This window comes from Abrus precatorius, unplaced genomic scaffold (genome assembly GCF_003935025.1).
Source record: "Abrus precatorius isolate BTA unplaced genomic scaffold, Abrus_2018 Scaffold10, whole genome shotgun sequence".
Lineage (NCBI taxonomy): Eukaryota > Viridiplantae > Streptophyta > Magnoliopsida > Fabales > Fabaceae > Abrus > Abrus precatorius.
This window is the reverse complement of record NW_020874292.1, coordinates 14,162,400-14,184,539: the sequence shown is the minus strand read 5'-3', so window position 1 is coordinate 14,184,539 and position 22,140 is coordinate 14,162,400. Positions and strand designations below refer to the sequence as shown.

The window sequence follows — 22,140 nt, the reverse complement described above, 5'->3', positions numbered from 1 at the left end:
ATTTAAGACCTATGATAGTATCATGATATTATTTATAACAAATTTTGAATATATATTTAAGGGCATACAATTAAATTTATACGTAATAACTTTATATTAAAAATTATAAAATTTAATGTATTAATAATATTAATTATTATAATTTTTATTAAAAATATTATTTATTAACTTTTTATCGTGCATATACACGTAAAAAGAACTATATTTATGATTTTCCTTATCTAAGTTTATCATCCTTTACTTTTGTAAACTGTAATGATACTTCATATTTAAGGTTTGTATGACAAAATTAGCAATAAATTAATTGAAAAGATAGCTGAAAAAAAAAAGAATAGCTGGAAGCTGAAAGATAAAAATTAAAAACTGATAGACTAATTAATTGAATTGAAAGTATTTGATAAAGTTAATTAATAAATGTAATAGTAATATGAAAGATAGTAAATTCAATATTACTCTAAAAAAATTTTATGGGTATGTAATGTACCCAAAAAATTTAGACTACATGTGTCAAGTTAAAAAAACATGATTATATGTAATTTATTTAAAGTTATATTATTTATATTATTTGTTATATAATTTTATTATTTATATACATATATATATATATATATATTGTATATTGTATATTTAATTTTTTATTTTAATTTTTATCAATTTTTTATAAATTTTTAGTATAATTTTTTTTATTTTTTCAAAATTTTTTTTTTTATTTAAGTAATTTTTATTTATTATAAATAAAAAATAATTCTAATATAATATATTAATATAATAATTAAATATTAATAATAATAGAATTAAGAATATAGAAATATATTAATATAATATTTTTTTTAATTTTAGTTAGTTTAGTTTTGATTGCATTTTATTTCTATTCAAAAATTTAACTGCTCCTTGTTTAAATATAACAATTTATTATTAAATAAATTTAATATAAATTATATTTTATTTGAAACTAAAAATTTATAAAAAAATAAAAAAAATAAAATAAGATTTTAAATATATATAATAGTAATAATAATAATAAGACTATATAGCAAATAATATAAATTATATATAATAACTTTTTTAACTTGACATATGTCTCTTTTTTATTGTTTTAAATTTTTTGAGTATGATACTTAAAATTTTTTTTAGAATACTACAACACATGCCTAAAATTAATTATTTCTTTTTAAAGCACCAAATTAATTATTACTTTTTGATGTACTAATGTTTATTTATTATTTATGTGTGATTTTAAATTTTAATTAAATAAATTTAAATACTAGTATAAAAATGTTGATAACATGTTTATGAAAGAAATAATTTTTTTATAATTTTAATTTTTCTTGTGAATGACAATGCTGACCATGACAAAAAAAAAAAAAGGAATATTAAGTTTCTAAAATGGAATAGGCTAAAAGAAGAATCACAAAACAAATGTTGAAAGTTCAAAATAAAAAGTACTTTCAAACTAATAGGTAAAAATTAAAAATTGTTAATTAAAGCAAACTTTCAAAAAATGTTACTAACTATTTAATTTATGAATTACAATTATTTTTATTAAATAAACTTTTTAACTAATAAAATAAAATTTTAATTTGCCAAAACTCTCAATCACCCAATTGAGTACAATACCAAAGTCAGAGGGCCAACAACATTTTTGAATGGCTTAGAATGTTCCCTTTGAATATAAAAATAAATACATTAACAAACATGCAACATAACTAAGCACGAAAGAGACGATGACAGGGAAAAAATTTAATACCACATGGGAAAGTCATCAAAGTCGTTCGATTTTTGGTCTATAACGGCACCCAACACAAATCATTTTATAAGCTCCGCTGTGGATTAATTCAAACTTTTTCTTAGGTAAGTTGTGGGTAAAAATAATTGATTAAAAGCATTTTTAAAATCTGATATTTTTATAATTATTTTTTTCAAAATAAATTAGAGGATGAGATGTTTAACTCTTATGTTGGGAACCCTTTCTGTTTGTGGATCTTGTCTTATCAATTATGAATTGATTTTATTTATAAATAAAGCTTTTTATTTGAGCAACTACAAAATATAAATTTTTTCATAAATTCGGTTTAATTATATTTTAAATTTTTTTCTTTTGAATATGTTTGATTTTAGTTTCTTGAATTTTTTAACATATTAAATTCTACTTTTAAAAGTTAGCAAATTTATTTATTTATTGTTATTTTTTTTATATTTGAATTTTTAGAGAGTTTATAATGAAATTGGAATATGAACCAATTTTAAAAAGTAAAAAAAAAAAAAACTTTAAGAAGTTAATAAAATTTGAAAGATTTTATAAGATGTAAGATTGAAGTTGAAAAAGAAAAAATTGATATCTTTTTAGGTTTCGGCTACAGCTACGCTTTCGAGAAAGTAATTTCTTGTAAATATTTTAATATATACCTGCATTCTGCATAGTAGAAAATAGTTTAATTTGTAAATATTTTGAATAAGTAAACGGGAATTCAAGAGTTTCAATTTTTTTTTAAAAGAAGAAAAACTAAATTTACTAAGTTTTAAAAATAAAAAACTTAATTAACTAAAAAATTATAATTTTGTTAAGCTTAGTTTTTAAGATTAATTTTATATATTTAAAGATAGAAAATTTTTATTGAAGATATTTTTATTGTTTTATATTCTTAATATAATAAATACATTAGTTTTTGATAAAAAAATATTATCTTAAACTTTAAAGACTGAAAATATTGGGAATTAATTAATAATTTACATTAGTAATTTATTTTATATTTGCAATCAGTTTATATATTTTATGTTTCTAAATTTGATGATATTTGAAGGAGTCTAATTTAGCTTTCGTTTTGATAATTGAAGTTGACATTTGATGTTAGCAAACATAAAATATATAAACTGATTGCAAATAATAAAATAAATTACTAATGTAATATTATTAATTAATTCCAGAAAGTCCACAGTGAATTTTGAATTTGCTCATATCTTTCTTTTGCTTGTACTCCTTTCTCGTGTTGTGACTTTTATCAACGCGATTTTGCAGAGCTTCCGCGTTGAAACCGTCCTTCCAATCCAACCCACTTATATTTTGTTCTAACTCTTCTCTTTTCTTCGTTCCTTCAATTTCATTTTTCTTCTTCTTCTCAAGGTACCTACCTCTCTTCCTTTCACTTTGTACCATTGCTTCTGTTTTCTTCGTCTGATTTTCTACTTTTCAGTTCCAATTTTCCTTTTTTTGATGTTTGTTTCTGTTACCCTTTTTCATCTCATATTCCCTTCTGTTATGATCATCCATCTCTATAGTAGTCCATTTTTGTTTTCATAGTTCCATCTTAATTATTATGAACATGGATTTTTTTATTCATTTTAACTTAAAATTTCAATTTTGAGTGGAGGGTTCATGCTAAAAACTTGAATTTGTTGTTTGGATTTTTGCTTGTTTGCTTTTGCAGGCCCAATATACTCTCAGTCACAAGATCATTGTTTCTTCAAGAGAGAGAGAGAGAGAGAGAGAATGTTTGCTTCAAAGAAATCCCCTTTGAGAGATGCTAAACCTAGCTCTGTTGACCCTGTCTATAACCCCTTTGATACTGATGAAGACACAAAACATAAAAAGTATAATTCCTCTAAGAAGACTTTAACCAACACCAACCCCTTTGATGATGTTGTTGATGCCAGTGCCCACTCTTCATCATCTTCATATGCCCTTTCATCCGCCAATCGAAGCAGGTATAAAAATGATTTCCACGACTCTGGGGGATTGGAGAGCCAATCACTGGAGGAATTGGAGAATTATGCTGTTTACAAGGCTGAAGATACTACAAAGTCAGTGAACAATTGTTTGAAAATAGCAGAGGAAATGAGAGAGGATGCTACTAAGACTTTGGTGATGCTGCACCAACAGGGCGAGCAGATTACAAGGAGTCACCATGTTGCTGTTGATATTGACCATGATTTAAGTCGGGTATCCCTCCTCACCTAGTGGAATAAGGCTTTGTTGTTATTTCTGCTGTTGTTATTGATCTTGTTATCCCTCAGTGCTTCCTATGCGAGGAGCTTCTTCATGTTGTTATACCTTTGTGAAAAACTTTGCCACTGCTTTTGTTATGCAGCCCCCTGGAAAGAGCTTGCAATTAGTATTGTGGAATACTTTTTGACTCTTTTGTTGCTGTGTTAATAGGGTGAAAAGCTATTGGGAAGTCTTGGTGGCATGTTCTCCAAAACTTGGAAGCCAAAGAAGACAGGCACAATAAATGGCCCTGTTATTTTTGGAGGTTAGCATTTTCTTTCTACTTGTTCACCCTTGTAATTTTAATTATTTTGTGTAGTATAATAACCTTACACATTGCGCGCCTTGTGATACAGACGATCCGGTGAGAAGGAAGGGCAACCACTTGGAGCAAAGAGAGAAGTTAGGATTGACTTCTGCCCCTAAAGGGCAGTCAAAGTCACGTACAACACTTCATGATCCAACAAATACACTTGAAAAAGTTGAGGTTCGTATCGACTTGGTGAAGATTAACTGTTGTTTAAAGGCATATGAAGTGATGAACATGACAAAGCTTCAGTTTCTTGTTGCTTTAATATGTGATAATCACTGAATAGGTGGTTTTCTACCATTGTTCTGTCACTAAAGACAATTCACTAGTTTGGAGCCAACCAGTTTTATTCAGAAAACACTCATAATTTTGCAACTGTCCTCTTTTCACATTAGTCACCTATATTCATTATTAGTCCAACCAGGAGACTCTTAATTTTCGTTTTTTGATTTTCCACTTTGCCTTGTACAAAACTGTAATGTTTAATTTTAATATTGAATTCAGCTGCTGAATATAATAGAATGTCCTGAAACAGGTTGAAAAAGGTAAGCAAGATGATGCACTGTCGGATTTAAGTGATCTCTTGGGAGAACTGAAAGACATGGCCACTGACATGGGATCTGAAATTGAGAGGTAAGTTTACTGAATTGGATTCTATGCTTTCTCTAATTTTACCTCAAAGAGTCTTCAACATTAACACTGAATCATAAGTTTTCATCGGAATGCATTTTTTTTATTAGAAAATATGAGAATTGATTTTCCTATAAATCAAACACGGCCTTAGATCTTTTGCAGTAGTAACTGACACCAATGTTTGCTAGTAGTATAATTATCAGAAACATTTCTCTTTTCCTCTTGATGTCATAATTTATTTTGAATTTGGTAATGTTGCAGGCAAAACAAAGCCTTGGGCGGTTTTGATGAAGATATGGAGAAGTTGAACATTCGCATGAATGGTGCTAATCAACGTGGTCGTCGTTTACTTGGAAAATAGGAGTATATATATCATGACATTGTTTCCAACTTTGCCTATTTTCTTCCTCCTTGGCACCTCTACTTTTCATCATTCAATTAAAGGAGCTTCGAACGCTGTAGGAAACTCTAGTTTCAAATATTGTATTGTTCACTCCGCTTGTGAAAAACTTCTCTGAAATATAGCATTCATTAAGATAATTCATGGTTCAACCGTCACTATCATGCTTCATACGCCACCTTCTCCAGCATGATTTGAAGTACTTAAACCTTATACTCTCACTAGGAAACAGATACGTGCATATCGCATTATTTAGCATCACATAAAATTTACGCTTTGTGTTTCAGCTTTGAAGAGCTCCCAAGTTTTCTAGGAAGATCTATATATTAGACTTGGGCTTTAAACTCAACGTGCTATACTGGGCTGATGTTCTACTAGGCCCACACGGTACAGTTCTTAAAATTTTCAAATAATGCTTTAGTCCATCTAAGACACCTGCATCTATAACATGGGCAGAATGGGTTGGGTTTTGGCCGTGAATAAATATACAAATCTTAGTTCTTTGTAATAAAGTGGTGCGTGCAATTGAGATAGAATTAATTGATGGCATTGGCTGCTGCAGAAGAGTGAAACAAGATCACTTTTGGATGGGACATAACAAGACTAAATTTGAACAAACAATTTATTCACAATTTGATGGTACAACTTGCATGTTTCTTCAATATTAAATTATTGCAGAGGTTGTAAATTTCTAGTGAAGACAATAGCTCACTAATTACAATTACCATGAGCTTGCAATTGCATAGTCCTAGTGTCTAGTTACCATGTTATATAGGAAAAAAAACATAATAGTCTAAAGTTTTCGATGTCTAGCAGTAGTGCAAGCTGGAGCATCAAAGTTGGGGTATACAATAAATGCAATGGACAAAGGAGCAATGTATATTGGAGATCGTACATTATTGTGTACTGGATCCAATGTTGGAAGATCTCCCTCGTTTGTTAATTCCAGTGGAATACCATTCAGCACCATGGTTTGGCTTCTGAGGTAATCATCTTGTGGAGTTAAGTGGTACTCCTCCCTGAATGTGACCTCTGACCCTTTTGTTCCAACCCAAGAAAATGTCTTCTTGAGATAATCGAAGAAAGAATTTTCTTTATGTACGGTTGTGGCCATTTCATTTTCTTCAGCACTTGCAGCAGTCACAGGGTTTTGAACAGTGAGTATGAAATGAGTCTGATTGCTTAAATTGATCAGCAATAACGTTATACCTGCCTGTAGAATGAAGTTGATAAGAATTTGAAGCATTGGAACAGCCAAAACAAATCCTCTCAGATAACTAGCATTACGTAAGGTCACAGGATGTAAAGCAAATATCACTTTAAAGAAAAAAAATTGCTAGCAAATTAACAACAAAGATGCACTGCACCTAAAACACAGCTACAAAATGTGGCCTAGGGGCGAGGGATTTGGGTAGTTTGAGGAGTCAACTAATGGATCAAGCATGAAACCAACTTCTAGTATGATTACATAAGTATGATTAAGTTATATTACACAAGCAATCAATGGGCGTTGCTAATGCCTCGGTTCCCTCGAGAACCAAGTTAAAATTCAATCTTTTGTAGAATGTCAGAATGTTAAGCTTCATATGATGTTATACCAGGGTTAATATTTCAAAAATTGGAATGGTAATACAACATCAAAAATAGAAGACTGAACCACCCAAGCTCGTGACTCACTAGTATTATCTCTTTCTATACAGTTGAAGTAAATTACAGCACTTACTCTGTCTTTTGAACAATGGGCATAAGTGCGTAAAAAGGGTGAAGAAACATCATTTGAAACTGCAAGAACCTTCTTTCCCATTAATCGATGCCACAAGAGTGCACTATTCAGAGACAAAACCAGAACCTAGGATTAGATATGTTGAACAATGACAAATAATCACAATAAATCTTCAAGTAACCCCCGAGAGAAAAAGAGTATTCTCTTCTCTCTTTTTTGCAATTTCATGTAGTACACTAGTACTTGCCTGTAGTAGTCAGGATTGGGAGTTAAAGTCGTTGTATTGAGGAGGCCGTAGTTCCCTCCAATTAAAGTCTGCCTGCAATAGACTTTAGTGCTGTAGATGGATGCAATTCCAAGTTGATCTAAATACCTGAGTCATTTAAATTTCCAAACTTATAATTAATCACAAGTAATTGTTTTGCTAAATAGCATCATAATCCTTCCTTTAGCAATTAAAAAGAGGGGAAAAATGATGGAATAAAAGGACAACCAAGATTACCCACCAAAAGCTGTTTAGAAATGTGTTAGAAACATGACCACCACCACTGTTGTATGCTCCACCAGCTTCTCCAACCCATGCAGAAGACCAAGGACCATATTTTTGAATGGTTTCTGAAAGGTTGCCGAAAATTGATTCCACCCTGCTCAAGCGCTCAGGATCAAGAATCTTCGCTTCAAGATGCTCGTCACTACCTGGAAAAGAGAAATTAACTTAGAAACTGATAATGAAAGAACAGAAAATAGTATTTTCCCATCAAGTGATCAAAATAGAATTAAATATTTAGTTGCCAGTGCATGTCTTTCGATGTAAGAAGTTAGCAGTTATGGGAAAAGTAAATTAAAGAGATATGCATTGCAAGGTGTATCAAAGTGTACGATGGGGTAATTTTGCATGGTGCCATGGCACAAAGCTTTGAAGATAGTTAAGGAGGTGGGGAAAAGGGAGGCTGAGAATGAGAGGTATCTCAACATAATTAGTAAAGCCAACCTTCAACATATATTAGCTCTCTGTATAGTATGTACTTTGTCAAAATATGCCTTTCATAGTATATCACAGTAGATTTTTATCAAATTTTCTTACACATTTTGTTTTTCAGAAAAAATAGCATTTTCTTCTTATTGAATATAACATAAAGAGAAGAGAAGAAATAAATCCATAAGTGAATAATGCAGCCATCATGTTAATGAAAGAGAAGCAATAGTCTACCAATTAAACATGTGTCATATTCCCTCAACTCAACTAATTGTAACTGATGCCAATGTACTACTACTTATAAGAAATGAGAATAAATCAAAGGAAGGATTATATAGATATTTTAGAATATTAAATATGCAGTAAGAATGACTATAGTAGAAAGAATTAAGCAAGTGACCATCAAACCTGGACCCAAGTTATACAAATGATGGGTCAGAACATTGATTATGCCTGAACCCGAAACCTGAAGAAGCTTATTATACCACTGCTTTTCATAAAAGCCCCCAGGTGCTACAAGTGAAGGCTTGAACTTGGAGTTGTCATATAAAGTACTTAAAATTTGTTTAAGTTTTATCAAGTCTTTCCCATACTGTGTAACACCAACACTTGCACCAATGCCCTTACCACTCAACTCATTACCTACAGCAACATATGCAAAAATAAGGTTACAAAAACAACAAAGCAAGCCTTTTACCACTGAACTCATTACCCACAACAGCATATGATATGATGAAAGAATAAGGTTAAATCAAACAAAAATTAAAATAACAGATAATCATCTCTGTTGTCCTACCAAGTTCCCATGAATCAATCTTGTATCCCTTTGACACTGTGTACTTTATAAAATCATAAGCATTTGTAGGGTCCCATTCTCCTTCCCAAACATTATGACTGATCTGATGCCTCCCATGGAGTGCATTCAAGCCAAATGTCACAATGGCCCTGCAAGTTCAGACTCCAATTAAGTTACGTTGCAGTGATCTGTCTTCCACCACTTTCTGCTTTCCTTTGAACATAAATATCTTATGTAATCCAAAATACTGTTAGAAGCTATCAACTTTTTTCTAGTTAACTTGTATTCTCCCATTTTATCCTTCATTATTGATTATTTTAACTATAAAACTAACTATTACACATGATTTCTTACTCTTTTATGTAATTTTACCTTAAAACACAATGGATTATTTTGAAATTACTTCTCATCACATAACATAACTTATTTCACACAATCAATTATCACAATCATCAATTATTAAAATAATCAACGTTTTTTAACTCATCCAACCACACACTAAATCACGCACATTCTGACATTCAAGTTCTTTGTATCTTGCATACACACACAATGTGATGTTATGTAGTCAAGCCTAGACTGCAGCTCAAAACCTTAGATATCCAATGTAAAATTGACAAAAACAATCATTAATGCTAACCAATAATGCATGATAGAAGACCATAACCGATGAACTTCATTAACAGAAATAAATAAAGCATCGAATATCTGTGATTATAAGGGAAAAAGGACTACATTAAAGCTATATCCTTTTATTTGCATGGTTTTATGATCAAGGGTGACAAAATAGCTCAGATGCAAATAGAGAGCCTACTGTATCACCAAAGAAGGCATATACAACTGCATATCATTACGAAATAACCCAGAATAGAAGTAATGAGGCTCATGTATGTAGCAATGAAGGGATGCCCACTAGTATGTTTTGTAGTGATATACATTGGATCAGAAAAAGGCGTTCCCTTCAGCAGATATCAGGGTGAAAAATGTGACTCAATTAAATGAAAGCTATCGCTTTGTTATACTACCGTAATTAGAGATACATGATTTATTCTTCATACTTTTGCTTTGGCTGGAAGGAAGAGGGGGTGAAGATGATAAATGTCAATTTAAAAATTCTCACCCTGTCTCGTTGAAAAAATGATTCAGCCCATCCCATCTTTTCATGTGTAAACATCCTTTTGAAAATCCAAACAATGCACCTTGAATCTTTTGAAATGGATGACAAGGAGCCTTCAAACTTCCTACGTCATACAGAACCTGATCTTGCAAAGAACCCCCAAGTCTTATCCTCAAAGGCTTGAGAGCTATAAGGCAACCATTATGAAAAGAATAACATCTTGCTTAAAGTAACCATTCCAAAGATAATATTTACAAAATACATTGTAACTTCATGCAGTCATAGAACAATAGAACTTAATCAAAGTAACTGATTTTCTAAACCATATAGACATAAATAATGCAAATATACACACCTTGGATTGCCTTGGCGAGGAAAGGATGAGACAAGTCCTGAAAAATCAATCCACATTGAAGTGAACAATTAATGAAACTACTTGACTTCTTTCCAGAGTTCTAAATGGTGGAATTGGGAGTGAAAGAGAAACAAAATTTCTATACAAATGAATTCCAAAATGCCCACCAAATTTACAACAGATGAATAACCCCAGGGACAATGGTTGTAGTCACACTTATCATGAGGCCACCAATCAATAGTGGCACAAATAAAGTTATCATCTGTTTCGGCTTTTGTCTGAGCTCCATCTACTAGAAGCGAACCATGTGCAATATCTTGACTTAAAGTTGTTTGAACAGAAGCCAACAAGAGAAACAATGCAAGGTGGAATCCCATTAGTGAGTCAGTTGCAGTAGCATCCAAGTCCACCACAACTAGTCCAAATCAACTGCAGTAGGAGATAAAAGAAAAATTCCAGACAAATCTTCCAAAGCTACATAATTGCACTTTTCTTTTATCTGAAAGTATTTAGCATTTCAAAGTAACACAACCTAATGATTATTTCATGGTTAAATAGGGAACTAGGAACCAAAAAATAAAAAGTTTAAAAGGAGAATGAATATTATGATTGTCTAATTTTCCTGAAATGGAAAACAATACTCATTACTTAAAAAAATAAAATAATAATAATAAGATCATCCAAATTGATAATGTCATACTATAAGTTAGCACTATTGGATGGTAACGGTGAAGAGCAACACTGGTGTCCTATCATGGTGCGTGTGTCTTTGTCAAGACCGATACTCACCACTCAATTACACTAATAAATCCATTAACTAATGATAATGTCCTGAACAACTTTATTGTACCAATAAAGGAGTAACAAAAATTGAGGGCTGAATCTAAAGATTTCTTAACAGGTACACAATCACATATTTTTTTAAACAAATCCATAATTACCAGGGTCAATCAGAGACAGACCACTGCCAGAAATCTTATCAGATAGATAATGTGTGCACAAAATTTGTCGGCGGCATTAATCAATCACGATCAATTTTATATATTTTTAGTCTTGAAGACGTAGAAACAACCCTTAGAATAATGGTTGCAAACTAAGTAATAAAAAAACCTATTCAGTTTTACAATAAAAAAATGATGATAATGAGAGATCTCAACAAGACATATGAATTCATTAGTATTAGATCATACACAATAAATATCAAGGACTAAAGTGAAGTGGGTTTTGACCAGCCATGACACCTCAACGCAAAATCTAGAGCTATCAGCTGAACCACAAAGGAAGAAAAAGGCAGAAGACTAAAACAGAAAAATAAGAACAAGGGACAATGAAGGGACGCACTTTAGGTAGAAAGAAAGAAAGGGTATGAATCAAAAGACATAGAGTTAGAGTAAGGAACCTCAAATGGAGTTCTTGATCGCCATTAATGACCAACTGTGATGGGTCAATAATGCGGTGCTGATAAAAGGTGCTTTTCTTTTTCTCTGAAGTGTCTTACGCTGTGAGGCACCCACACTCCCACCCACAGTATTAATACAATAATAAACCAATGGGATCCATGCCTTCATTGCATTTCAAAGTTCAAAGAAAAATGCCTCTCACACGTTTTATATTCACGTTACCGTACGAGACCGCCGAATCGAAAGCTGTTGTACTCCCTTTCTATAACAAGATTAAGCTCATTATAATCATAATAATCATTTTTAGTACGTATAAAAACCCAGTAAATAATAATATTTTAGTTTAAATTATAATATATAATGTTATTGCATAACTTATTATATCTTAATTTTTATCATGTCTTTAAATAAATGTTAAAAAAAATTTGTTACGTTATTTTCTTTTAGGTTTTTTCTTACGTCTATTTCACACCATATTAAAAAAATGTAAGAATATCATTGCTTTTATAATTATAGATAAAAATTATATAATATAAAACAGGTACTTATTAAACCATATTCATAAACAATATTATTAAATATATATGCTATTTATACATAGCATAAAAAAATTGTTAATTTTTAATTAATATCTCTAAAAACGTTAATCAGCGACACTAAAAGTAACATGGGCAAAGATGAATTTAGCGATTGTTAAAATGGAAATGTGTTGGATTTGGAGAGGTTCGACTCTCTCACGTGTCGGTTGGTTGTCTCGGTTCCGAACTTCAGGCACCACAAAATCTAACTTCAGAACAGTGTTTTTCTTATGCGTGTCTAAAATATAGTACAACAAAAATTTAAGAATATTTATTGTCTTCTTTTATATATTTATTATTATTTTAATTTTAAAAAATTATATAAAACATTTTTACTGTCAATCTGGTATAAATAAATAAAAATATTTTAAATAAAAATTACAGTGTTTTTTATATTTTATTAACGAAAGTTGGATAAAATTATCCTACATGATTAAACTCTTTAATACAGTTACGTCTGGGACTCAGACTCGGTAAGGAGATTAAGCTAAAAGACCCTTGTTAATAAATAATAATACTTGTAAAATGACAATAGAATAAGCTACAAATTTATATATAATAAAATTTTAATAATACTTAGATAATATTATAAATTTTAATGCATTAAATATATTAATAAAATAATTAATTATTTGTTAAAATTAAATTTTAAAAATTTATTAATTTACTTTTTACTAATAATTTTATTTTTACTTTTAGACAACTAGTATAAATATTTTAGATAGATAAGAGTGTTTGTAAAAAAATTAATAATTAATATTGTTTTAAACTTTTACATAGATAAATTATTAAATAATATAATTTTGATTAAATATTCTTTATTTATTGATTTCACATCTTACAAAAGTCAAGTAAGTTTTTAAAAAAATATTTTTTTCTTTATTTATCTACTTAAAAAGTAATTTTGATGGTGAATGAAAAAGAAATATTAATGCTTAGAATTGTCGTCTATAAAAAGAGTTAATGTGCGTTTCATAATTAAAGGATAGTGATGAAGATAAATGATATTTGCAAGTTATAGAAGACTAATCTTGTGGGAGAAGTTTAAAGTGCTTTGATGGAGAACCATATTCCGTAGAATAAGGGAAGTCTTCTTCCTTGCTTTTGATGCCAGCAAGAATGTTCTTCGCTTCGCCTTTCCATAATCTCCAATTCACTCAAATTTTAGTATTTTACACTGTTTTCATAGTCCCAAATTGTTGACAACAAATCTTAATTGTTATTGTTAAATTATTCAAAATATTAATATACTTTTCGATATTTTTATAAGATCTTTTAAAAGATATATTTTTTTTAGTTTTTAATACAATATTTTTACTAAATTTTAAGAATATTCATTATTTTTTTATGTGTTAGTCATTTATTATTGAGTTTTTTTTTTAATTTCTTAATAATTAATACTTCTTCTAATCTTTTTTTAAAGTATCTTCAATTAAATTATATAAATTATTAAAATTAGTTAAAGTTGATTATTTTTATTTTTTAAAATTATTATGACACAAATTTTTATCTTATTTGTTATCATTGAACCTAATTCTACTATTAAAATTTGAGTGTATCTATTGTTACTCCTAAATGTCTATTGTCATTTACATTTAAGTGACTTTTTGTCTAATTTTTTTCCGTCTTAAAACCATACTAATAAGAAATATATTTTAGACAATATGAGTAACAATAGACACGAGACACTTGCTTAAAATTTATGATAAAGTTAAGTGCAATTTTTTAAATGTTGTTAGTGTGGTTTACTGATCAAAATTAGAATTGTCTTGATAACTTGTGATAATATTAAATACAAATCTAATTTTAATATGTAAATAACACTAATAAAACCTAAAGAATAATATATGTATATATAAATTTTTGTCCAAAATCCTTATCTTTGTTAATTTGATTTAAGTTCCCACCAACTTTATTTATTAACAGAAAATAAGAAAAACACATTAAATGCTTCATACAAAATATAAATTGCCTTATAAAAAAATATTAAAATATTCTAAAATGAGCCTTATAAAAAGAACTTAAAGAAGCATAATAATAATATAGTTTAACTTCAACTAAAGATAAGTTTGAAATATTGTAATTAAATTTTAAAAAATTAATATATCAACTATTTTTAACAAATTTTAAGCTGTATAATTTAATTTAAAGAAGCATATAAAAGCAACCGGAAAGAACATTCATTATTGGTCAGACTATTACACAACTTATACAAACTATCAATTTAGACAAAGTAAAGATCAATAATTTTCTTATCCAAGAGTGAATGATAATGCAAATTTATCTTAATAAAGAATTCGAACAAAAGATGTCTTGGCTTATGAAAATGATTGGAAGAGATAAAAGTAGATCGAACTTTTGGTCGTTGGTATAATAATCTTGTACTTGTAACAATGTAAGCTACGAGGTGATTTCTCCGACGGTAACAAATATTGTTTCCTAAAAGATAATATCTTTCTGTTAAAAAAAGGTTTCGTTTCGTCTCATTTTTCACATTATCATGAATACAGATTAAAGACGGTATCTTTCTTACTATTCTTCAAAACAAACATCCAATTTAATACAATTTTGAAAAGACAGAATAACTTTATTTTTCATAAGACGATTCCGTGTAAAATTGAAGTAATTGGAAAAATGTTGCTGGACAAATGAATATTTTACAAATTCATTTGCTTATATATATATATATATATATATATATATATATATATATATATATATATATAATAATGTAAAACAACATTTTTACATGAAAGTAAATGGAACCAATCTTGATTATTAAATTTTATTATAAATAATTAAGATAAAATATATAAGTCATATGTGTTTTTTAAAGTCTTATGGACATTTTTGTGGTTATGTTACTTTTTAAATATTTTGATTTTAATTATTCGTATATAATTGTATAGTTCAAATTTACTTCTCTCTCATGTGAAGAAGTTTCTCTCACACTCATTAAGAAATAAAAATATAATTAAAACACAAAAATTAAAAAAATTGTTTCCTAAGAACAATAAAAGAAAAAGTTATTTTAATTTTTTAGAACATATAAACTTTTCTCTTAAACACTCTATGACTCTTCAAGATAAATATTTAATTTTCATCTTGCAACTCTACGAGATAAGAGTATAAAGGAAAGAAAAATAAGTTAAATGCAAGTTTAAATTATTTTTAACTAATCTAATTTGAAACAAAAAAATTAGGTCAATATATATCTTTGACTTCTCTCTTATAAATTTGGGTGACCTTAGATTTGTTATAAAATATTTTATTGTAATAAATTTCAACAATGTTCACTTTATTAAAATAAACACATATTTTATTTTTATTATCTACATCAATAATCATAATTTAAAAGACTTATTATATTATATCATAAAAAGTATATCATACACTTTGTATCATTGTGAGTCAATATTCATATGTTATAACCACACATGATACATTAATGCTAACTAAAACTCATAATATTATGGATGTATTAACAATAATTTATTATTTTTCAAGATAGCATGGCAGTATCATGAGAATATATGGCTTATCTTTTAGAAAAAACAATAACCTCTTATAACCGGAGAGACATTGGTAGCATATAACTAAAAGTCATTTCTTGATGTTGCTTCACCTGAACAACTTTCCTTTACATGCTTAGGATTTCTACAATTTCTGTTAGATTATTTGAATAATTTTATTATTGTAGCCTATGTAACTTATAGCATGACTCTAATTAATGATTTGATGTGATGGTGGTTAAATATAAAATATAGAGTCATCGAGGGTATAATTGTAAATACAATTATAAGGAAGCCCTCATCTCTCTCTTCATATAAATAAAAGAGCGATTACCAAATAGGAGTTACGACATTCTGTATTTTCTATCACTTTCACGGTCTCTAAATGTGCTCACGGTAAACGCAAGAAAGGAACTTTCTCTCAACCATCCGAGAGGAGCTAAAAGAGGAAGGAAGAGTTGGAGAAGATACAAAGGATCAACGACATCAAAGAGAGATGTAATATCAAGGAACAATGGATTCAGGTTAATGTTCTCTAAACCTTTAATTGTATGAGAACCATGTATTGTGTTGTGAAAACAATGTAATTTAAGATCTAATGAAAAATAGTAATTTCATAATAGTCATTGCATCATGAAAATTACATAATAGATTAAGAAAAATCTAACAATTTCATCAAATTTCACTGCACTTGAAAACATGACATTCCAATCATATGTAGACTATACTAAATAGGATTCTAGAAAATAGAAAAACAAAATACAATAGACATATTTTTAAGTATCTAAGTCTTTCTTAACCACAACTTTTTCAAAACAACACTTCTTGTATCACATTTTTTTAATATGAAAAACTAAAATTATATATTATATAATTTTAACATATTATATAATATATATAGCCTTTGACATCTACATTTTTCAAAATAAATTTATGATTTATATCACGATACTCCAAGATAATATTATAAAAGGAAAAAGAAACTCAAATATAAGTTAAAATTGTTTTAGATTGGTACAACTTAAAAAATACACACTTTAAAATAAAATATTTAAAATTAAATTTTACAAATAATTAATTAAAACAAATACATAAAAGGTACAATTAATTTAGATTTAGATAAACAAAAAAGAAACATATTAGATTTGAGCTCTGTTTGAGAGTTTGTTTTTTGGAGAGGAGGAGAAGGAAAGAAAAGACCTATGTAATGATTATTCTTATTTAAGAGTTTTTTTGATAAGAGGGAGATGATTTATAAACCTTCCTAATCATATATATCTTTCAATACTTCCAATTTAAAGATTTTGTGTTAACTTTTCTCTCTTCTCTTATCTTTCAAACTCTTTCTTTCTCTCAAATAAAACTTTAAGAAATAAAATGAATCAATTTAAAAACTTATATAATTAACACTTGAGATAAATTAATATTAAAAATCAAAGTTATTAATCTAGAAAGTTTAAATAAAAATGTTTAAAATAATTTAAAAATAAAAAAAATGTTAAATATTAATGAAGTCACGTGTTGCAAAAACAAGAATAATAAAATAAGAGATATTAGACTCATAAATTGTAATAGAAAAATGGATACTTTTTACTCTAAATTATTTATTTGATCTGTGAATGAATAATTATCCTAAATTATAATTAAATTTATACTGTAAATAATTCTTCAATAAAAAAATATTAAATAGATACTTAATTAAACTTATTCTACTTATCTAAATTCATCTTAGTTCTATTTTTTTTAACACACATCCTAAAATTTTTGTGCTTTAGATGCAATCAAAATAAAGAGAAAAAGAAACAGAGGAGAGAGAAATAAGAGAATAAAAGATAGAGTAAAAAAAAGATATTTAGATGTGTTAAAATATGAAGTAAGAATCTTGCCTTAGACTATAGTGATAAACTCATTTGGAAGTATGGATCTAGGTGAAGACGCTTTTAAACTCCACCACTACTATAATCTCATGTTGCCAAGGTTCGTCAACAAATAAAGTTTATAGAAGAATGTTCAAAAGGCACGAGAAAAGAGAAAAAAAACGTAACAATGATCAATAGTGAAGGTTACTGTGACGAGTTAAGTAACAATGGATAAAAAAAAAAAAGAAGATAAGAGACACTAGAGATGACGACAACAACAGAGATAACAAAAATTGATTAAATTAATTATGAGTATGAATTATAACAAAATATGTTAGTTAAATTAAAGTGTCTAACATTTGACAAAATTACAAGCTAATACATCTATTTAAAAATTTTAAAAACTAATTTATTCTATACTTAAAATTTTAAAGATTAATTTGAGAGTTTATTCACTTTAAAATGTTAGAAAATTTGTAGAGTAAGTTTGAAATTCAAAGTACTTCGAATTATAGACAATATCTGGTAACTCTAATCTATGACACATTTTCTATCATGTCCGGTTTAAACTTTTGCAATTTGTAATATATAAAAAATAATAATTATTTAACATATTATATAATATATATATATATATATATAATTATTACTAATTTAACTATAAATTTAATTACAATAAAATTAATGAATCATAAATTAATATTTTTATTAATTTAATGATGGGTTTTAAAACTATAAATAAATTATTAATCAGCATCCCGACGCAAATCAAAATATATCTCCTGCAAAAATTTGATTCTATTCAAACCTTGCAATCCAATTACACACTAAAACGTCCACAAGTTAAATGATATGGGTATGACCTGTATAGGACTACCGTCAAAACAATACACTTTAAAATCAAAGTATCCAAATTTGAAAAATTGACTACTAATTGTCGAACAAAATATTGACCCAACACCTAAAATTTAAAATGCTGATGTATAAGCAATGTCCCATAAGGTTGACATTCAAGTCATAACTCGTGCCCAACGGTAGAAATCAAATGAATTTTTTTATAAAAAATCCAAATTAAAATTATTAAAGCCCCAAATATAAATCAATAAAAAAATTCAAATTCAAATTTAAAACTTTAAACTCACAACCCAAAATCAGCAACAAATAAGAACATCACTATCCGTACAACGTTTCTTACATTGAGAATATGAAACACACCAAAAATTAATTTTACCTTTCTAAGCATCTACGATAAAAGTGATCTTGTTCAACATGTGTTTGATTGAATCATAATTTGTTTCCTAGTTTATAGGAATTTGTTTATGCTGTTTAAGTTTTTAATGTTATGTTTTTATATTTCTTTTTTAAATTTTAAATAATTTTGTTTATGCTTGTAAAATAAGATATTGTTATTTGATACAATTGAGCTTTTTAAATAAGAGCCTTTTAATAAAATATCATATGTTTTCCTCCTTTTTTCACTATTCTTGTAAGCTCAAAAGAACAAAGTGGTAACAAAGCTATTCTCTTTGAGGGATCTGGAAAAAATAATAATGAAAGAAGATATATCACACACAATTAGTGCACTCACTTTTAATGATGAGGAGTACGAATTATGGGCCCAAAGAATGACTGTTCAACGGGTAAGTGAGAAATAATAAAAGGTTTTTACATTAAGTTTTTGAAATATTGTCACAAAAGAATTGATTTTTAATTCAATTGTTTGAGCATAACAGATACAAGATTAATTAAAATAATAAATTATAAAATTAATTTTAAAAACTAGAATAACACAATGCACGTCTTGGTTGAACTTATCAGAGAGGAGCCTAGGGCATATGAGTTTATTCATTCAATCTTTTATGTTATTCTTCTATTAACTCTAAATTCAATTTTTTTATGATTACCAATCATTCATACAAATACCATTAATACTCAATGGTCATGTAATATTAATATTTTTTTTCACTAAATTAACATCCCCAATAGTTATGCAAGACATCAATTTAAGAAAACATAAAACATCTATAAACTTTTATAAGGTTCAAAAACCCTAAAAGGTCTTTATAATTGGCCTTCCCTCATATGAGCACGGTCGTGCAAGGCCTTAAGTATGACAAGAGCTGTGATTACCCATGAAATTTGCTTACTCTTGTTTAAATTCTGAACTTATAAGAGCTCTTACAGGTTGGTCTTGAGCCTTTATTAAAGAGTTTAGTTGCATTGCAAGGGCTGCCATTTTGTTCATTAGTGGACTGTTCCTCTCTGCTTGGTAGACTAGGGTAGTCTCTTTCTTCTTGATGTTGTAAAAGTTAGTGGTGTGCCACTGGAAGCTAGCATATGTCATCTCATCAATTAGCTTGTATGCATTATCTAAATCTTTTCTTATGAGGGACCCTCTTGCTGCGCATTGATTGTAGCCTTGGTAGTAATTAATAAGCCACTATAAAATATTTGCACTTGTCTCCATGTTGAAAAATCATGATGGGAACACCTCATCAAAAGCTCTCCAAATCACTCTCATGCCTCGAACAAGGATTCTGCTTCATATTGTTAGAAGCAACATATCTCTTTCATAAGCTTAGAGGAACTTGATGGAGGAAAGCACTTTCCCAAGAATTGAGTGAGATCTCCTAAGTTGTGATGGAATTGGCTGGGAGTGAGGCGAAACATGCATTCACCTTTTCAGATACTGAAAAGGGGAAAAGGCGGAGTCAAATGGCATTGTTGGAGACTCCGTTATATTTGATGGTATCAGTCAATCGGAGGAACTTTGTCAGATGGAGATTGAAATCTTCGTTAGGCATGTCTCCAAACTGTATGGAATTCTAGACCATGGTTACGAGTGTTGGTTTCAATTCAAAATTGTTGTCCTCTACATTAGGAGTTGCGATACTTCTAGGAGTGCCTCTAGTCGTGGGTGTCATGTAATCTTTAATTAATCTTTTCTCCTTTGTCATTCTTTACTCTCTCACTTCTTTCCTTTGTCTATGCACTTTCTCTCAATCTCTAGATCAAATAAACAAGTTGTAAAGCACTTAGAACGAGTGAGCATGCACTAAAAAAAATTAGAAAAAAATAATAAAATAAAAATAAAAATAAATAAAGAGAATTTTTTTTTGAAAATAAACAAAAAAAATTAAAATAAAGTAAAACATAAATTGTTCAAATCAATTAAATTTGATTTTTTTTAATATTGAAAAAGCAATCCCTGACAACAACGGCAAAAACTTGTTTGGTGGGCAAGTGTACCCGTTAAGAAGTAATAAAAGGTTATTAAATTAAGTTTCTAAAATATCATCCCACAAGGATTAATTTTCAATTACTAAGAATTTTTTAATTTAATTATTTGAGCTTTAAAGATACGAGATCAATTAAAATAAGAATTTATAAAATTAATTTTTTAAAAAATAGAATAAAGAACATAATGCACGCCTTAGTTGAACTTCTTGGAGAGAAACCTAGGGCATATGAGTTTACTCATTCAATTCTTTATGTTATTCTTCTGTTTAATTCTAAATTCGATTTTTTTGTGATTACTAATTATTCATACAAATACTATTAATATCCAATGGTCATGCAATATTAATATTCTTTTCTCTACATTAACATCTCCAATGGTTGTAACATCCTCGTTTTCATTATTTGAATAATTGATGAATTGTTTAGTATTATATAGTATTATGATGTATTTGAAAATGAATTTTTGAGCATTTTTGGAGAAGTCTGGTGCAGGGGATCTCGTTTAAGCGAGACTGAGCGCCCAAAACTACATGTTTTTAGGACAATCTTGCTCAAACGAGGTAGGATAAATTCAACAATTGTCATCTCGCTTAGACTAGCTGAGATTTCACCCAGGCGAGATGAACCGCTCAGGTGAGGACTCATAGGAAAAATGCACAACTCTCTGGACGTCATCTCGCTCAAGCGAGATTGGGCTCGTTCAAATGAGAATATCAGAAAATAGTTGGAGAGACTATTACACAAAATCACAATACAATAATATTCTTTATGTAAAATCACTAACTAACAAGTGTATTAGGTAGTTGTAACAAGTAATAAAATTTTGAAAATCAATATGAGTCCCAAGTATTGTCCACAAGGATCTTATTTTCAATTACCACTTCATAAATAGACAATTAGTTGAGCCAAACAATTCATTTGAAAGATTTATAACATGTGAAAATATGAGAAACAAGAACATTAAAAGGTAATAAAAAAAGTAAAACAGAATACAAATTTTATATAGAAAATGCTATGTGAAAAATAGTTATGAATTACTTCACTAGATTTTCAATTGCAATATAATCATGTTTTGGACTCTTGAGAATTTTAATTGATTGATAATCAATTTTACTTCTTTAACCAAAGGACAATTCCTTGCCTCAATGATCCTATTAAACCTCTCTAATTCCTTAGGTGAATTTCAATCAAATATTGCATTAAGTTCTAGAAATTATAGGATTAATAGATTATGATACTTATTCCTAAGATCTCAATAA

At 28.4% G+C, this 22,140-nt stretch overlaps 2 protein-coding genes and 1 non-coding gene across 4 annotated transcripts; 2 read left to right on the top strand and 1 right to left on the bottom strand.

Moving 5' to 3' along the window:
- Nucleotides 1–2,947: 2,947 nt before the first annotated feature.
- LOC113846771 (SNAP25 homologous protein SNAP33-like) lies at nucleotides 2,948–5,476 on the top strand. 2 transcript variants are annotated; one of them, XM_027475398.1, is made up of 6 exons: nucleotides 2,948–3,121; nucleotides 3,426–3,937; nucleotides 4,154–4,247; nucleotides 4,339–4,469; nucleotides 4,828–4,925; nucleotides 5,187–5,476. In XM_027475398.1, the coding sequence occupies exons 2-6, from the start codon at nucleotides 3,488–3,490 to the stop codon at nucleotides 5,284–5,286; spliced, it is 873 nt and encodes a 290-aa protein (XP_027331199.1). In that variant the 5' UTR covers nucleotides 2,948–3,121; nucleotides 3,426–3,487; the 3' UTR covers nucleotides 5,287–5,476. The 2 variants fall into 2 exon arrangements, with proteins under 2 accessions (XP_027331199.1, XP_027331208.1); XM_027475407.1 differs by lacking the exon at nucleotides 5,187–5,476 and having other exon boundaries at nucleotides 2,971–3,121; nucleotides 4,797–4,926.
- A 1-nt stretch (nucleotide 5,477) lies between these two features.
- LOC113846764 (heparanase-like protein 1) lies at nucleotides 5,478–11,855 on the bottom strand. The gene is made up of 10 exons (XM_027475385.1): nucleotides 11,692–11,855; nucleotides 10,460–10,721; nucleotides 10,293–10,329; nucleotides 9,941–10,124; nucleotides 8,821–8,969; nucleotides 8,433–8,666; nucleotides 7,555–7,744; nucleotides 7,296–7,421; nucleotides 7,049–7,151; nucleotides 5,478–6,538 (listed from the first exon to the last, which is right to left on the bottom strand). The coding sequence occupies exons 2-10, from the start codon at nucleotides 10,667–10,669 to the stop codon at nucleotides 6,119–6,121; spliced, it is 1,653 nt and encodes a 550-aa protein (XP_027331186.1). The 5' UTR covers nucleotides 10,670–10,721; nucleotides 11,692–11,855; the 3' UTR covers nucleotides 5,478–6,118.
- An 8,259-nt stretch (nucleotides 11,856–20,114) lies between these two features.
- On the top strand, nucleotides 20,115–20,221 carry LOC113853359. Its single transcript, XR_003502532.1, has one exon. It is a non-coding gene; the product is annotated as a small nucleolar RNA R71 (small nucleolar RNA).
- Nucleotides 20,222–22,140: the final 1,919 nt, after the last annotated feature.